Source organism: Nycticebus coucang, chromosome X (genome assembly GCF_027406575.1).
Source record: "Nycticebus coucang isolate mNycCou1 chromosome X, mNycCou1.pri, whole genome shotgun sequence".
NCBI classification, from domain to species: domain Eukaryota; kingdom Metazoa; phylum Chordata; class Mammalia; order Primates; family Lorisidae; genus Nycticebus; species Nycticebus coucang.
This window is the reverse complement of record NC_069804.1, coordinates 129,529,643-129,546,229: the sequence shown is the minus strand read 5'-3', so window position 1 is coordinate 129,546,229 and position 16,587 is coordinate 129,529,643. Positions and strand designations below refer to the sequence as shown.

The following is a 16,587-nucleotide window of genomic DNA, read 5'->3' as shown; positions in this document are numbered from 1 at the left end:
CCAGCAGAAATAAATCCTAGTCTCAGATGGAAAGAAAATCTAGATATATATCCTTTTAAAAAATATTAGAGACAGCTATATTTTTCTGGTCCTCAATCCTCCTTTTTTTTTAATGGACATAATTCTCCTTGATGAAGGGTCTGGTCTACAGAATGAAACATTCCATATATTCTTTAAAAGCCAAAATAACTCTGGAAAAAAATAGGCATTTGGGGCAGGGAAAAATCCAAACTGAAGATTAATTGGGCATCCTTCTGCCAAAAGGAGATGGTTAGATGGATTGTCAAGTTTGGATTTTCCTGTCTTCTTTTTTAGATGTGTGTCTGGTGTCTCACCACTACTTTTTGCCATAGGAGAAATCTTCTGTCTTTTTTTTGTTTTTGATACAGAGTCTCACTCTATCGCCCTGGTTAGAATGTCATGGCATCAGCCTAGTTCACAGAAACTTGAAACTCCTGGGTTCAAACAATCCTTCTACCTCAGCTCCTGAGTAGCTGAGACTCCATGCGCCTGCCAAAATGCCCAGCTATTTTTTTATTTTTATTTTTAGTAGAGTTCACTCTTGCTCAGGCTGGCCTTGAACTTCTGAGCTCAGGAAATCCTCCCCTCTTGGCCTCCCAGAGTGCTATGATTATAGCCATGAGCCACCATGCCTGGCTAAAGTCTATCTCAATAAATATTTTTTATGGCTTGTGAGCTCCCTGTTTTGTTTTTTTTTTTTTTTCCTTATCAAACATAGAGCAAGTGTGTTGAATGAGCTAGGTCTTGATACTCTTTCTCTTCTCATTGTTACTTTGCCTTTAAAATTAAACATTTCAGTTTTTCTTACCTGGATCAGGTGTTATAATTTTATTTAGAGCAAAAATGTAAAGTTATAAAATGATTTCTTGGACCTAGGTGACACATAACATAGTTTCCTAGCATGGAAAAACAATCAAGTGAGCACTGATATGTAGAAAAGTGTGCTTTTTGATTAGTGAGGCAAATTATTTCCTGGTTTTATGTAGTTACTAATGGTTGCAGTTATATTACACTGCTTTGACTTTCCATATAAGTTTCGTTTCACAACAGGGATCTAGGCTTAGTCAACATTTTTGTCACGTCAATTCCAATTGAAGACATAATGGTCACATATATGAGCAAAAAGACATGTACACAGAAATAGACAGAATTCAAGTTGAGGAAAAGGATAATTATTCTCCCGCAGAAGTAAGCTGAATGTGGTTGTTATCTATTACACGTTGTGTTATGCATATGTAACATTTATACATATTCACAGCCATGTGCAATCATAGGAGAAGATAAATTTGGGCAAAAAAAAAAAAAAAACACTCTCATTTTCCATTTCCTCTTATAAACTGGCCCATTCCTCAGTTTTACTTCATCACTCTTCACACATGATGGGTATGTAACAATGGATTTAAAACACAAATAGAACATCCAGACCAGAAGGAATTTTAGAGACTATGTAGTCAAGCTCTTTATTTTGCAGATGAGGACGCAGTCTCAGAGAGAGGAAGTAACTTGCCCTCTATCCATCTAACTAGTTAATAGGAGACCTAGGCCACAAGTTTTGATTCTTCATAACTACATGTAATTAGAGAAGGAATCTCCAGACCTCAGCTGCTCATCTGTGTGCCTTTAGGTTCATGAGTGGCCACCATATAAAGGATAACATTGTGCAGGTCTCCAAGGACAGAGATATTACCTCCTCTGTCAGTCACCCATCTTAGTGTTTTATGCCTCTGCTTAATGCTCACCTGAAAACTCTTCATTCTTTTGGAAGACTTTAAGTTATCTCTTAGCTTTTAGTTCCAGGCTAAATAACACCAATGGGCAAATCCTCAATTGAATCCCTTAAATATGAATCAGTCTCTTACGATATGGAAGCACCATGAAGTGAAACATGGGAGACTAATGTTTATTAGGCCATATCTTTTACTTCTTTAAGGAAATAAGGCATTAAACGACTGGAAGGCAGCAAGGAGTTAGAAATGGGAAAGGATAATGAACCAATGCAAAAAAGTTTAACAGCCAAATAGACTTTTTGTGACAAATTTGAAAACAATGAAATGGCTGTTTATCGACTTTTCCCCTGATTTTGGACACACTGGATAGCTTCCTGGTGGGAAGTACAACTGGAGAAATTTTTTTCTGTAACTCAAAGCTGAGATGCACAGTGCAGATGGGACATTTCAGCCTGAGATGTGCTGGAGTGGTAGGAGTGGGGTTGGAGGAAAGGTCACATATTCACAATATTTGGGTGGCTTGGGAGAGGGGGAAATATGTTGAGCCCCTAATGGCTCCCAGCTGTGTTGGCACAGTTGAGGTGAACCTTGAACTGAGCTGTTTGTCATGGCAAAATAATTTCTTAGGGGGAAATACACACAACCAGGAAGTTGAACACCAAGAGTAAAGCTGGAATGGTCCCCACATGACCTCCCCACTGAGGCTAAACTTTCTATAAGCAAAGCAGCTCCTCTGGAAAGTATGTTCTCCTAGATAAGCCTTAAGGGGGTCTCTCATTGTCTTTATCTCATCCTCCCTCCCCAGCCACCTCTGCCAGGGTGGCAATAGGCAATTACAAAGCCCTACACAAGTCATTCCATGTGGCTGCCTTTACAACTACCACACCCAAATCTTTAGCAATTTTTTTACACGGATGAAATTTGCTGACAATAATCATTGAGGTCCAGCATAAACCTCAGGAACCACAGTAAAATGAAAGGCTACCGGGCAGCGCCTGTGGCTCAAAGGGGTAGGGCGCTGGTCCCATATGCCGGAGGTGGCGGGTTCAAACCCAGCCCCGGCCAAAAAAAACCACAAAAAAAAAAAAAAAGGCTACCTAAAAAGAAAACAAACAAACAAAAAAAAACCAGCAGCCAGAAGAAGGCACTTTCAAAAGTGCTATGTGCACCCTAGCAGTACTGAGGGAGTAGAGATGTAAACACCAACAACAGTTGTCCCTACAAGGCTGTAAACTTGTATCTATAGCCCTGCAGTAGGTACTTTATGACTAAGTCCAGTGTCTAATTAGTCACAGAAGGCTCAGGGGTAATTTGCACAGAACTGCCATTCAGAACCGAGGGCTTTGTGAGCTGGTGCAAGTAGCCACAATTTTGTTCTTCGAAAGCTGAGAACAACATCCAGATGGAGCACTTATAGGTGGACCTAGGCTCCAGGGCCGATGTTATTCCAACCTCTCAAGGACTCCACTTTACCGGCTGGGTAGTTTTATTTCTCCATGAAGATCTAGTCATCAGTAAAACATTTTCTTCCGTCCTAAGCCCTCCAAGGAAAACTCAGTTTGGAACCTGAGAACAAGACCTTAAACCCAACTTCCACTTCTAACCTAGACAACCAAGTTGCTAAGTAATCATTTTCTTACTTTAACCTTCTGACTTTTGCTAGGAAAGACTCGGAGTACAGCTCCCAAATTGCTTTCTGGGGAATAACTTACATATCTAAGCAATGGAATACTGTTCAGCAATAAGAACAAACCGATACTGTTACAACATGGATGGCCTTTGAAAACATTATGCTGAGCAAAATAAGCCAGAATCTTCTATGATTCTACTTGAAGTGAAAAGTACAGAATAGGAAAATCTGAATAGAAACCAAAAACAGATTAGTGGCTGCCTCTGGCAGGTAGAGGGAGGGATTACTCACTGCAAATGTACATGAGGAATCTTATTGAAGTGATCCAACTATTCTAAAACTAGCTTGTTTGCATGACTCTAAATTTACTAAAAATCATTGCTCTGTACACTTACAACAGGTGAATTTCATGGTATATAAATGGTACTTTAGTAAATCTGTTAAAGTTTCTTAAATGCAGAACTTAAAATGAAGTTGCAGAATAAAAGCATGGGCCTATTCAACTTTCTTCAATGGTGTGATCAGTTGACATGGGAAGACATGATCTCTGGGAAGAACAAGAATGTCATTAACAGTCTAGACCAAAAGCACTGTCTGTCCCATTCAGCTGGTAGTTGGAAATTTGTATTAGCACAAAGACAAAGGTGTTTCTTCCTTTACTGTTTCCTCACATGCTGTCCCCTAACCTGTATATTTTTCTTCTGATATGTATATCTCCCCTCAGGCCCCTTTCCCTTCCATTCCTGCGACCATAGAGTTGTTTTTTTATTGAGCAATAACAATAATAATGCAAAAAAAGTAACATTCACATTGTCAAATAAGAGTATGCCTATCATAGAATGCTTTGACTCTGAGGTTCAACATGGAGTCATCAGTTAACTTCTTCTTATGATTTTTTTCCCCAAAGTCTCAGAAAATAGACAACTAGTATTTAAAAATAAAAATAAAAGATAATTTCAAAAAAATAGATCACGCCAAATCTTATAGACAATAGAAAAAAAAAAAATTCTTCAATGGGCGGCGCCTGTGGCTCAAGGAGTAGGGCGCCGGTCCCATATGCCAGAGGTGGCGGGTTCAAACCCAGCCCTGGCCAAAAAAAAAAAAATACTTCAAAATCATTCTACTTCATCTGGATATACCTGATATTAAAATTGGAAAAAATATATTATTATAAAGGGAAATTGCAAACATATTTCACTTATAAATGAGGATGCACCAATGACCATAGTTTTAATCCAGAACCTCATTACCCCTCCTACCCCCCCTGCCCCCGGCAATGTAGTCATATGGCCACAGCAGAGGGCATTCCCCAGAGAAAGACTGGGCAAGGGCAATAAATAATAGAGACTGGGCTTAAATCTCAGCCAGAAGAGCTGACAGAAGATCTTATGCAGGTGCCCTTTCTTCCCCCACAGCTGGCTGTGCAAATTCCCATGAGGCCTTACTTCATGTTAGGGATTAGCTGTGTCTGACTCGAAGATACTATTGTAGGTAGATATGAGTCAGTAAGGAAAAAAAGCCAGAGTGGGGTCTAAGGGGAGAGGAGCTGGATGGAGCTGGAGAAGAGATTTTCTGTGGGAATTTGGAGGCCAAATTTTAGCCTAAAAATCCTACCTACAATCCTGTGATCACACTGTAACTCAGTATAAGTCAGCTCTTATAATTCATTAAGACTTTACATGCTGAACTCCAGGAGGACAGGAAAGGCCAGGAGCATATGGTCTCAGGCAATATGCCTGTGCACCCAGAGAGCTAGGACAATAGCTGGGGCCATTACATCACTGGGGGAGTTAAGGAGAAGAATTTTCCTCCGGAAGGTATGGACAGATGATATGGCACTGAAAAATTACAAAACACTTGGAATCCGTGTCTATCTAAAGAGGCTCCTGAAAACACAGCAAGGAAGTGGCAAGTGCAAAGGAAGGAAATTCAACCCTGCCCCTGGGCGGTGGTGGTGGGGATTGCTTGGAGTCAGTTTGCTCAACTTACCAATGGTGTTTACAGGCATGGAGGCTTGTGAAGGCAGAAGCTTTCAACCAGGAGAGAGATTAAGACAGAAAATACCAGGTTAATCGTGCTCCTTCTATTTTGGAGACTGCAGAAACTAGCCCTGGTTATGTGGGAGGCTATGTGGCATGCCAAGGGACAAGATGTCTGCGAGCTTCTCTGCAAACCAGGATCTCAACCCTGCCAGTGAGGCAGAAGAGGCCAAAGAACCATCTGGTCTTCCCGAGCCAATTCAGAGAGGCCCAGCACTGTCTCTCTGCTTTCCTGATGGGAGGCCAGAGAACTCTGACGTGGTTATTGACCACAGGATTGGCCTCTACTCTGGTTGGAAAGGAATCCACACTTTTTGAAGATGCTTGGATGGTGGTCCAAAACCTTGTTTTTTCTCTTACTCCCCAGGAGAGGCCCCTTTCCCAATCATTCCAATCTATGGTGATCTTTCTTCCACAAGCCTACATGATTTACTGTCTCTATGTTTGAAAATAGCATTTTGTGTATCTGGCATTAATTTATTTCACTCTTGGATAGATCAACGTCCATCTCCCCAACTAGAATGGGAGTGCTCGCCACAGACCATGTCTGTATCTTGCAAAGAAGCTGGCATAGAGCAGGTGCTCAGTAAATGTTTCTCCAGTGACTTTCCCTTTAGATTTAATAAGAGGAAGCAAAACCTTATTTTCTCTCGGAAATCCTGATTCCTCATCAATAAAATGGGCATGATCGCTACCCTTATTTTCTTAAACTAGGAAAACAGAATTGCACCAAAGGAATTTTTAACATATCTACCTTGCCAAGCCATGGTAAATAAGGGTAAAATAAAATAATGTATAGAAAACTCCAAACATAGTATCTGGCCATAAGTAGGTATGCCATAAGTATTGATTCTTGTTTTTCCTCATCCCCGTTGCTTACCACCTTCTCTCTCTGACATTCCCCTACCCTAGCAGGGTTATTGCTTGACTCAGAGGCAAAATGAACTATTGCCATGGTTTTTACTTTTTTTTCCTTCCCTGCTAGTCCATTTAGGATTCAATCCACAGAATTTGGACGATGAAGGCAAAGGACAAAGGACTGAGCCAAGATAGCAAATAGCAGGGGGGTGGGGGGAGTGAGGATATGTCAAAAGCCAGGCCAGTACAGGAAGCACTGTCTGCTTGGTGCACATCTGGGGAATGGCTTCATGTTGGCTTGCAATTTTGCCAACCACCAGATCTCTTCCCACCTCCTCTAGGACCTCGCCTTCATCAATCACTACTTTTTCCTCCTTCATTTTCAACTCCTTCTTTACTGCCTACTCCTTAGCCTATAAACACATTCAGGTCTGTCCTATTTTAAAAAGACATCCACCCAGGGCGGCGCCTGTGGTTCAGTTGGTAGGGCGCGGGCCCCATATACCGAGGGTGGCGGGTTCAAACCTGGCCCCGGCTGAACTGCAACCAAAAAATAGCTGGGCGTTGTGGCGGGCGCCTGTAGTCCCAGCTACTTGGGAGGCTGAGGCAAGAGAATCGCTTAAGCCCAGGAGTTGGAGGTTGCTGTGAGCTGTGTGAGGCCACGGCACTCTACCGAGGGCCATAAAGTGAGACTGTCTCTACAAAAAAAAAAAAAAAAAGACACCCACCCAATAAACCTCTCTCGATATCCTGCTCCCTTTTCAGCTACTTCTGCCCCTGTTGACACCCTTCCTTCATATGCAAGCATCAGAAAAGAGTGGTCTCTCGTTTTCACCATTCATTCATAAGAGTGGCTCCCACACAGCATGTTTTTATTTTCTCTATTTTTTTTTTTTTTTTGCAGTTTTTGGCCAGGGCTGGGCTTGAACCCTCAACCTCCAGCATATGGGGCTGGCGCCCTACTCCTTTGAGCCACAGGTGCCACCCTGTATTTTGTTGGGTTTTTTTATACAGACTCTCACTCTGTCGCCCTGGGTAGAGCGCTGTGGTGTCATAGCTCACAGCGACCTCAAACTCTTGGGCTCAAGAAATCGTCTTGCTTCAGCCTCCCAAGTAGCTGGGACTATAGGTGCCTGCCACAGTGCCCAGCTATTTTTTTAGAGACAAAGTCTCACTCTTTCTCAGGCTGCTCTCGAACTCCTGAACTAGGCAATCCACCCACCTTGGCCTCCCAGAGTGCTAGGATCACAGCCATGAGCCACTGCACCTGGTTCTCTGTGTATTTAGGGGGCGGAGGGGAAGCAACAAAGTAATCTGCAGGGATATCAATAACTGGAAGCACACGAAGGCCAGAGCAGTGCAATCTCCCTCCAGACAGAACTTCTCCCAGTCCCTTACTTTCCACAGCTATCATTTCTGTAATGTGTTCTTTGCATAGAAAACAAGTCTCCAGGTAACCAATGTATCTTGGCGCCACCTGGTGGCAACCTGCTTAAACTGAAGTAGCTCTTGCTGGAACTCCAGTTAGGGGGTTAAACGGTGAAGATTTCATATTAAAAAAATAAAAAAATAAATAAATAAATATAAAAAGTGATAGCTTGCTCATTGAAGAAAGCAAACGTTGGGGCAATGACTGACCTAGTTCCATAATAGTGCACAGAAAGGCACTTCATTGAATAGTGTCAGAATGTCTTCAGGATATTATGAAGGTCCAAGAACTTGCAGTTGACAACAGCCCTCTGTTGCTTATAACACCTCCTCGCCCACATTGGGAAGGAACCCCGGGTATGATATACTTCTGTCCCTTTAGATATAGCAAGGTTGCTATTTATCTTCCAGACTCCATCATTCTATCGTTTTACACCCTGAGCTCTTGCTCATGCAGGGCTTGTGAAGGGGTTCTGAGATTTTCTTTAGAAGCATTACATGCAGATGGTTTACAGAGAACCATAACTAGTAACAGCTACTATTAATAGGTAGTAAAAGAGCTGCTATCCTGCTTGGATCCTGCTTAGCCAATTCTGGGATGATACAGGTGATGGTATCCAAAGAGCAGCAAAGGAGTTTCCCTCCCCCTCTGCAAAATCCCTCTTCGCCCTGTAGAATTCATCTCATTATGCTTACTGTATAAGGAGTTTTTCTCCTCACTGGTCTGAGATTATGTTTAAGTTACTATGAGAGGTAACTCAGTGAGGAGGCAAAAGTGTAGTTGCTTTTCGAATGACTATATTTACTCAAATGAACTTCCAAAAAAAAAATAAGCATGGCATATCTCCCTTTTTTGCTGTTTTTTTTTTTTTTTTTAAATACTAAATCGGCGGCACCTGTGGCTCAGTGAGCAGGGCGCTGGCCCCATATGCTGAGAGTGGCGGGTTCAAACCCAGCCCTGGCCAAACTGCAACAAAAAAATAGCCGGGTGTTGTGGCGGGCGCCTGTAGTCCCAGCTACGCGGGAGGCTGAGGCAGGAGAATCGCCTAAGCCCAGGAGTTGGAGGTTGCTGTGAGCTGTGTGATGCCACGGCACTCTATGGAGGGCAATAAAGTGAAACTCTGTCTCTACAAAAAAAAAAAAAAATACTAAATCTCACAAAATTGGACAAAAATTTGGGACTCCTCAAGGTACATCCAGGAGCACAGATCCATGAAACTTCCTGTTTTAAAGTTATCTGTATGTGAGATGATGAATATGTTAATTATCTCGATTGTAGTAATCATTTCACAATGTATACATACATCAAAACATCATATTGTACACTGCAAATACTACATATGATTTTATTTACCAATTAATTCTTAATAAAACTGGAGAAATAAAGTTGACTCCTAAAGTGGTCATTAGGCCATGTAAGTGAAATAGTGGATCAAGTAGAGGTCTGATGAAGGAGGTTAAGGCGACAGAAAGTAGAACAAAGAAAGTTACCTGGGGACGTTTCCATACCACCTTCCCCGGAAGCAGTCGATTGTAGAAAAGGGAATCATTCTCAGGCAGAAACGTTGGGTCACAGAAAAGTCTACTGTCTTTGATGCATTCCTGCTTCAGTTCCTGGTATTTCTGGTTTTTGAAGAGCTTCAGAGGAGGACCCATCGTGTCAAACTGTGCCTAGAATGAGGACAGTTGCTGTCTTTGGAGGAAGAAGTTCTCAGGTTTTTCAAGGATTACCTGAGATTAGACAAATGGCGGTCATTTCAGTGACTTCTTCACAGAGCTAAGCACTTCAAAGCTGGCTTTGAACGAAGTCAGCATTTTTAAGGAAAGAAACGTCCAGTCTCTGCAACTAAATAATACAGGGCTTTGGGTAAAGTACCTAGCCATTTTGAGGACTCAGTTTTATTATCTGCCAAATGGGGCAATGTGGACCTTAACAATCTCATTGGGAAAAACAGAAAGTAACCATGAAGATTGCTAGTTAAATGTGAATTGCTATAATTTAAAAGGAAATCTTCCATTTACAAGGCAAAGTACCATTCTAAATTTGAGAAAGGAAAACCAGTCACTTTACTGTATTTAGAATAAGTTGGTACCCTAGAGAGCCAGGCACTTTGTGGGAGAGAAAGAAGCAGCCCTTTTCCATGCTAACAAATCCTTTCACAGATTTCCATCCCTTTTATTATTTTTAGAGCTTTGCATTTTTTATTACTGGCCAGGAAGGCTACTGCAAGAAACAGATTTCAGCAGATGGCCTCCAAAGACAAGGAAAGATAGGAAGAGCGTATGGTCTTTCTTCTTCAAAGTCTAACATACAATCATTTGCCTGTGATAAAAGGCAGACTCTGAAATTCAATTACACTAATTTGATGGACTATAGATTTTTATCCCATGCAATACACTATTGCTTTCTTTTCTTTAAAAAAAAAAAAAGAAAGAAAAGAAAAAAGGGGGAAAAAATCCTCACATGGCTAAACAGAGAATTAATAGAGTTGCTCTTCGGGCAATGCCTATCAGCATGCCCCACACTCAAATGCCCTTAACAACTGTTTCTTATGAAGATAATTTGAAAAAGGCAAATTTGATTTTAAATAGCTTTGTGATAATGGGATTTTCAATGCCTCTGCTTGATTCACAATGATAGATGTGTAATGATTTTAATGATCCTCTGTTAACGTTCAATATAAATAAGGTTGCAAAATTTGTAAGGAATCAACTATTTCAAATATATATTTTAGGAATCACTGTCTATATTCTATGATCACAGGAGGGTTGAAACAAAAATCCTGACTAAGGTCCAAAGTGTCTGCTAAAAAGTAGACGACATTTGGAAAAAAACCAAAACGATACACTGGCACATTGGCATGTTAAAGAGTATCTGTGCGGTATATCTGTGAGGCCACTGCTATTTTGTTTAAAAATATAATATTGATCATATCTCTCTACTAGCTCATTTCACACCTCTTCAGTATCATACTGAAATGCCTCGCTGGTGAAGAAGCTTCCCGATTTGATAATCACAAGATTTTTTTAATTTAACTTTTTGCAATGTATGCGCAACAACCTCACCTTTTGTCTGAATCCAAGGTCTAAGAAGCTGAAAATAAACCCAATTTTTCATTGAATTATTTATTGATAATGGCTTTTCAAATTGAGGACTGTGGGGACACTGCAAAGTACCAAAGTGCCTTCTGTCATGAGATTTAAGTCAGCTTGTGTGTTTTAAATATTAAAGTGTATTGCATTGTATCTGAAAGCATGGATAGTATCACTAATAATTTTTAGTTAGGCAGCATCAGAGCCAACCTAAATGTTTGCCCCGGCTTCTTCCTGGAGCCTGCTACAAATGAACCCCAATATTTGTGTGTGCTCGAACTTAGAAAAAACAAAACAAAACAAAACACTACCGTGCCTCTTGCTCAGTGAATTGCCAGAGGCTGGGGATTGTAAATGTGGGATTTTCTGAGACAATTAGAATATTTAGTTTGCCAGAACCTCCTAGTCCCTGAATATTCTGGCTAAATGGGTATTTCCTGCTCTGCCCCCACAAATCTCCCTTACTACTCAAATGGGGAGGCAGGAAAGACTTTGCAAAGGGAATCCCTGTTATAAAGAGGGTTGTCTACAGAGAGCAGGCTCAACTAAAACAAAAATCAGATCTGATTTTAGAAAACAATAGGATCCCAGCCAGGGATGTACAAAATTTTGGCTTCTCTGGAAGAATAAGTGTTGTCTTCAGCCACACATTAAATACACACAAAAAAGTTCCATGCATAATTTCCCTGATATCCAACACCGCAGATAAGCAAAAACGTTCTCACATAATCTGTGTGAGGCCCGTGGGCCGCAGGTTGAACATCCCTGCAAGTACACTCTTTCAGAGGCAGAGAGTACGGCTAGTACAGATGGGTAAAGCTTGACAGAATGCCTTTTCAAAGGGAGGTGCCTGCATTTGGGGGTCACATAGTAAATAAGGAATAGCAAGTTATTGAACCTGAACTGTCAGTGGAATATTAAGTGTTGCCTCAAGTCCTGTCCGTCTTGCAGAGTAGAAGTGACCCTCATTTCTGACTAGGTAACAGGAGGCCTGTGTTCCACTTGCTGTATGACCTTGTTCTCTTTAGGCCTCCGTTTTCTCATTAGGAGAATGAGATTATCTACACTGCCTCCCCCCACCTTACGCCATGGACGTACCTAGTGAGATGGTCAGTGTAACTGTAAGTTTGAATAAATAGAAAGCACTCCATAAATGCAAGATCCACGCTGAAGCTGTCTCATTGCCTGGCACAGAGCTGGGGACACAACCATTGTTCAGAAAAATTTCTGTTGAACAGATAAATATCTTATGTGGAGAATTAATGGTAATTTAATTGCTGAAACGTTCATGTGGCAATTTATTGTTTGAAATGTACAACTTACCCCCGTGATCGTATCTATGTACACAGCTATGATTTAATAAAAAAAAAAAAAGAACTGTACAACTTACATTTCAGTTCCTGTTCTCAATCTAACAGCCATGTTGAGTAGAGACATCTGTGTCCTTTATTTTCTATGCAGAAATGGCAGCTCAGAGAAGCAGCAGCTAGAAATTGGCAGAGCCCACTCAAACCCAGGTTCTGGGGAATGCCAGATTTGGTGTGTGGCTTTCCATTACACCACACTGCTTCTTTTGGTCACTGGCTTCTTAGAGAAAGGGTTTGTTAGTTCGAATGAGGAAACTCTCCAAAGCAAACACAATACCCAACTTGGAGGCATTCTGCCTAGAATATATTGCCATGGTGGATATTGAAAAGGTTCTTTATTTGCATGGTTTGATGATCATGGGAGAATCTGAATCCCTTCCATCTGAGGTTCATCACTAACCCTCAGAAATCTTTTGGAAACGCAGAAATTCGTAAGTTGGGTTTGTCATAAACAACTTGCCCTACTGAAATGGAGGAGTGTGGAGAAGGGAATGTTCCTTCCTTGCTGTCCTACGGAACCTGATGGTGACAGAGAAGGGAAAGCCCTGAAAGTTAAAGATTACATATTAGAAGTCAGTAGACAAAATAAAAGTTAAGGCTTTGGGGATAAACCAAGGAGAGCCTCTAGTTAACGAAGGCAATGTGGGCATTTAAGAAGAATGACCCTGTAACCTGAGGGCTAGTGGAATGAGTGGTTGGATGAGGTAGAGTGTGGTTTAGCTCTGAGGTGATGGTCTTAGGCAGTATTATTTTAATTTGGACTCACCAACTAGAGCAAGAATATGAGGAAGACTGTGTCTACCAAGGCAAGGGACAGGGGTGGGCCGCAGTGTGGAAAGCTGAGAATTGCCAGGGGAAGTTGAGGGAGCCTGCTGCATAGAATACAAGGCTGCAGTTAGGTGAGGGAGCTTTTGCTACCCACTGGACTGGAAAGGTTGAGGAAACTAGGCACACTCTATGAGCAAAATCTCTTGCCTCCTTACCTGTGGGTCAGCCTTAGAGTAGAAACCAGATTTTGCTCTAAAAATCTGATAAAAGAACTCTAGTCAAACAACTTCAGATTTAGGTGTATGGGACAGAAAGTGAGGGCCCTTAAGGGAGAGAAAGGGAGAGAGCACAGCTCCGAGGGCCTTGTCCTTGACTAGTTTCTCCTTTCCTCCCAGCCTCCCCCTGGTTCTGTACATAGGGCAAATATTGGGGGATAAAAGCAATTAAAAGTTGGCAGGAAAGTCGAGTAGAGAAGACCCAACTATGCCTTGGAATGAAATAGGTGCCACTTTAGCTAATCGTCACCCCTTATTCCCTGGGTATAGGGAATGGTGTGGTGAGAGAAATGAGACTTGGGTCATTTGATAGGAAAAAGAAAGAAAACTTCAGCACCCACATGTTACACAGAGAATAGCGCTTTCCATACCCACACAGGCAGAGTCCCAGCTTATAGCTATGAGCACTCGTGTACCAGAAAACTTTTACATGGCTGTTCAGATGCAAACTGGTAGCCAGATATTCTGGGGTCTGGAAGAGACCACAAATGTCCTTTGATCCAACTCACTGGCTTATGTATGATGTGCTTACTATACCCAGAGAGAAGACTCTGTTCAAAGGAATTTGAAGAAAAAAAAAAACCACACTTTTATTTATAATTTCATTGTGGAATAACTCTGTCAAAATAGAAAAAAGCAATTCAAAATCATAAAAAGAACACAGGTAGTTAGAAGAGGCAGGGTCAAATATCAACTGTCACCATTTAGTGTAGACATCTTGTCCCTCCGTTTTCCCAGAAGCACAAGGGGAATATGATGACTGCTCTCTCTACCTCATTGTGGTTGTGACATTAAGTATGTAAACATATTTTTTAATTGTTAAGGGTAAGGCTAACATAGGGAAGTATTATTAGGAAGCACATGCTTTTTAGCAAATTTAATCTCTTTCCTAGCCTTAGTGGAAACTGAGGAAATTCGATCACACGCTTTAAGTAAGACACACACCAACTTTTAAAAGAGGAATATAAAACAGCTCCTCCACGATTCTCTCCTCCTATTTCACCTCTTCTTCTTTTTTTAAATTTTTCTTTATTAAATTATGATTGCATACATGAATGTATTGATGGGGTACAGTGTGCTGAATTGATAAATAGTGTGGAATGCTTACATCCAACTGATTAACGTCACCATCACCTTGCTTGCTTATTTGTTGTGGTCAGAGTGTAAATGTCTTACCACCTCTTCCTTTTGTCTGACTTACCCTCTTGGCCAAAGAAACCCATCCTATAAGTCTACTTTTGCAGCCTTTCAAAAATCTAATTCTGATGTTCATAGAAAGTGATGCTGGATGGACCCTTACAAATAACTTAGTACAACTTCTTTAGCAGTAGGGTAAAGGGACTTGCCCAGGGTTACATAGTTACAGAGCCAGCACACCAAAACTGGGGCCTCCTGACTTTTTTGTATCACAATTGTTTTTTTTTTTTTTTGTAGAGACAGAGTCTCACTTAACCACCCTCGGTAGAGTGCCATGATGTCACAGGACTCACAGCAACCTCCAGCTCTTGAGCTTTCGCGATTCTCCTGCCTCAGCCTCCCGAGCAGCTGGGACTACAGCAATTGTTTTAAAGGTGGCGGAGGCAGTGAATACAAAAACACAAATATTCCCAACAAGACATTGCTTTTGAAAATTCTCATTGTCCTCCTCTTGCAAGAATGCATTTAGGAGTTTTGTTTGTGAACTGCAAAGCTGTCAGAAGGTGAGATGATTTCAAATCAAGGCTAATCAAAGAAACAGTGTTTGGGGGGTCACAAAGGGGCTTTTTCTGCTTTTAATTTAGGAACTGAAAACTCCCAAGGATATGGAAAACCTGCTTTTTAACCTATTCCTGACCACATAAGTATTTAGGCTTTTGCCTAGACTTCTGAAGACTCTGAGGACAAATAAAGAATGCTATTCAAATCCAACTATTTGCACACACATGCACATGAACACACTTGCACTCACATACAAACTGCCAGAGGAATGAAAGAGTTAATTAACAGTCCCCAAAGACATTTTTTGTTTATTCTTTCAGATTTATAAAGTGTCCTTAATTTCCCAACAAAGATTAGCAAATGCAGCGTTAGCTAAATTTTTTGAGAAAATCTTAATACAAATCAGGATGCTTCATCCTGAAGCCAGAAGTAACTGTCAGGACAGCAGAATTTGTTGAATTTTCCTATGTGCTTTTCACCAAACTTAGAGTTCCAAATCTTCAGAACCAGTTGTTCAAGTGCAATGATAGCTTCTTTCTAGTGTTTCCCACCCAAGGCCAGCTCTAGCCAAGTGGTCCTGTGAATCCTTTACTTAGGGTACTGGGCATGGGTTTGGGAGATGGAGCCCTAGCTACAAATGAAAGTTTAAACCAAAGCTAGAATCAGAGGAGAACAAAACCAGGCCTGAGGCTGAAAATGAATAGCCAAAATCAACCTGTCACCAGAACAGAAGGGCCCTCGGGCTGTGCAGACAGGGAGTTAAGTCTTGGCTACCACTCTGCCCTGTGCAACAGTGCACACCCCATAGCCAGGGCTTGCAAGCCTTTTGCACACAGTGTGGCTCCAGGATTTTACCTGCGTTTCAAGAACTTGCTCACAGCTGTGGGTCAGGAGAAACCATAACAAATCCCTGACAGCAGCTAGGCTTCTCCACCTCACACCCCCATCCCAGATTTGTCCTTGCTGACCAGGTATTTCAGGTAACAAGGGGGCAAATACCCAGGCGCATGCACACACACACACACACACCCCCACACGTACAGAACTGCTTGAAGAGCTCCAGAAAAATCTCATTGCCAGACAACCACAATCACCTCCACACCCCAACTAACCAACCAAAGATTCCATTATTTTTGAAGTTTCCAAGCTGCTAATAATACGCACATATTCCATTTAGACAAACCATACAATTATAGCTGGGCTGTTCGACTAACTATAAAGTTGAAGTTTCTTCACCTCTCTGAGATGCTAAGTTACCCAGCAAGGTAAAACTCTAGGGTAAGTTTGCGAGTCCTATCTCTACTCACCTGAGTTATCCCAAGAGGCTGCTGCTGCCACTGCTGCTCTTAAGCCAGGAAACCCCACTACGTCTGTTCAGTCAGTGCGGCTGAACAAAGATTCTGGCTTTCTTAACCTGAAAACTATTTGGGCTGTACCAAGCTCTGCTCACAGGGGGAGGTGCCTTGCAGTAACTTCAGGAGGCTTTGCCCCGCCTAGCAGTCAGAAACTGATCCTGAGTCATGAGGAAAATCTGGAAGGCGCCCCTGCCAGATGTGCCGACGGGATGCCCACTCCAGATCCACTCACCAGCTAACTGGAAAACTCAAAAAGCCACGCTTGTAAACACTTCTGGTTCCAAGGAGAAATAGGACTTTCAGGAAGGGGTCTGATAGCTTTCTAATT

At 41.7% G+C, this 16,587-nt stretch overlaps 1 protein-coding gene across 1 annotated transcript in view; it reads right to left on the bottom strand.

Annotated features, from left to right (window-relative positions):
- Nucleotides 1-16,352, bottom strand: part of CAPN6 (calpain 6) — a 28,583-nt gene extending 12,231 nt beyond the window's left edge. Inside the window, exons 1-2 of the mRNA XM_053579771.1 lie at nucleotides 16,212-16,352; nucleotides 9,195-9,374 (exon numbers count right to left, since the gene is read on the bottom strand). Of these exons, the coding sequence (XP_053435746.1) occupies nucleotides 9,195-9,359 (165 nt within the window). The 5' untranslated portion in view covers nucleotides 9,360-9,374; nucleotides 16,212-16,352. The remainder of the gene's footprint in view (nucleotides 1-9,194; nucleotides 9,375-16,211) is intronic.
- Nucleotides 16,353-16,587: the final 235 nt, after the last annotated feature.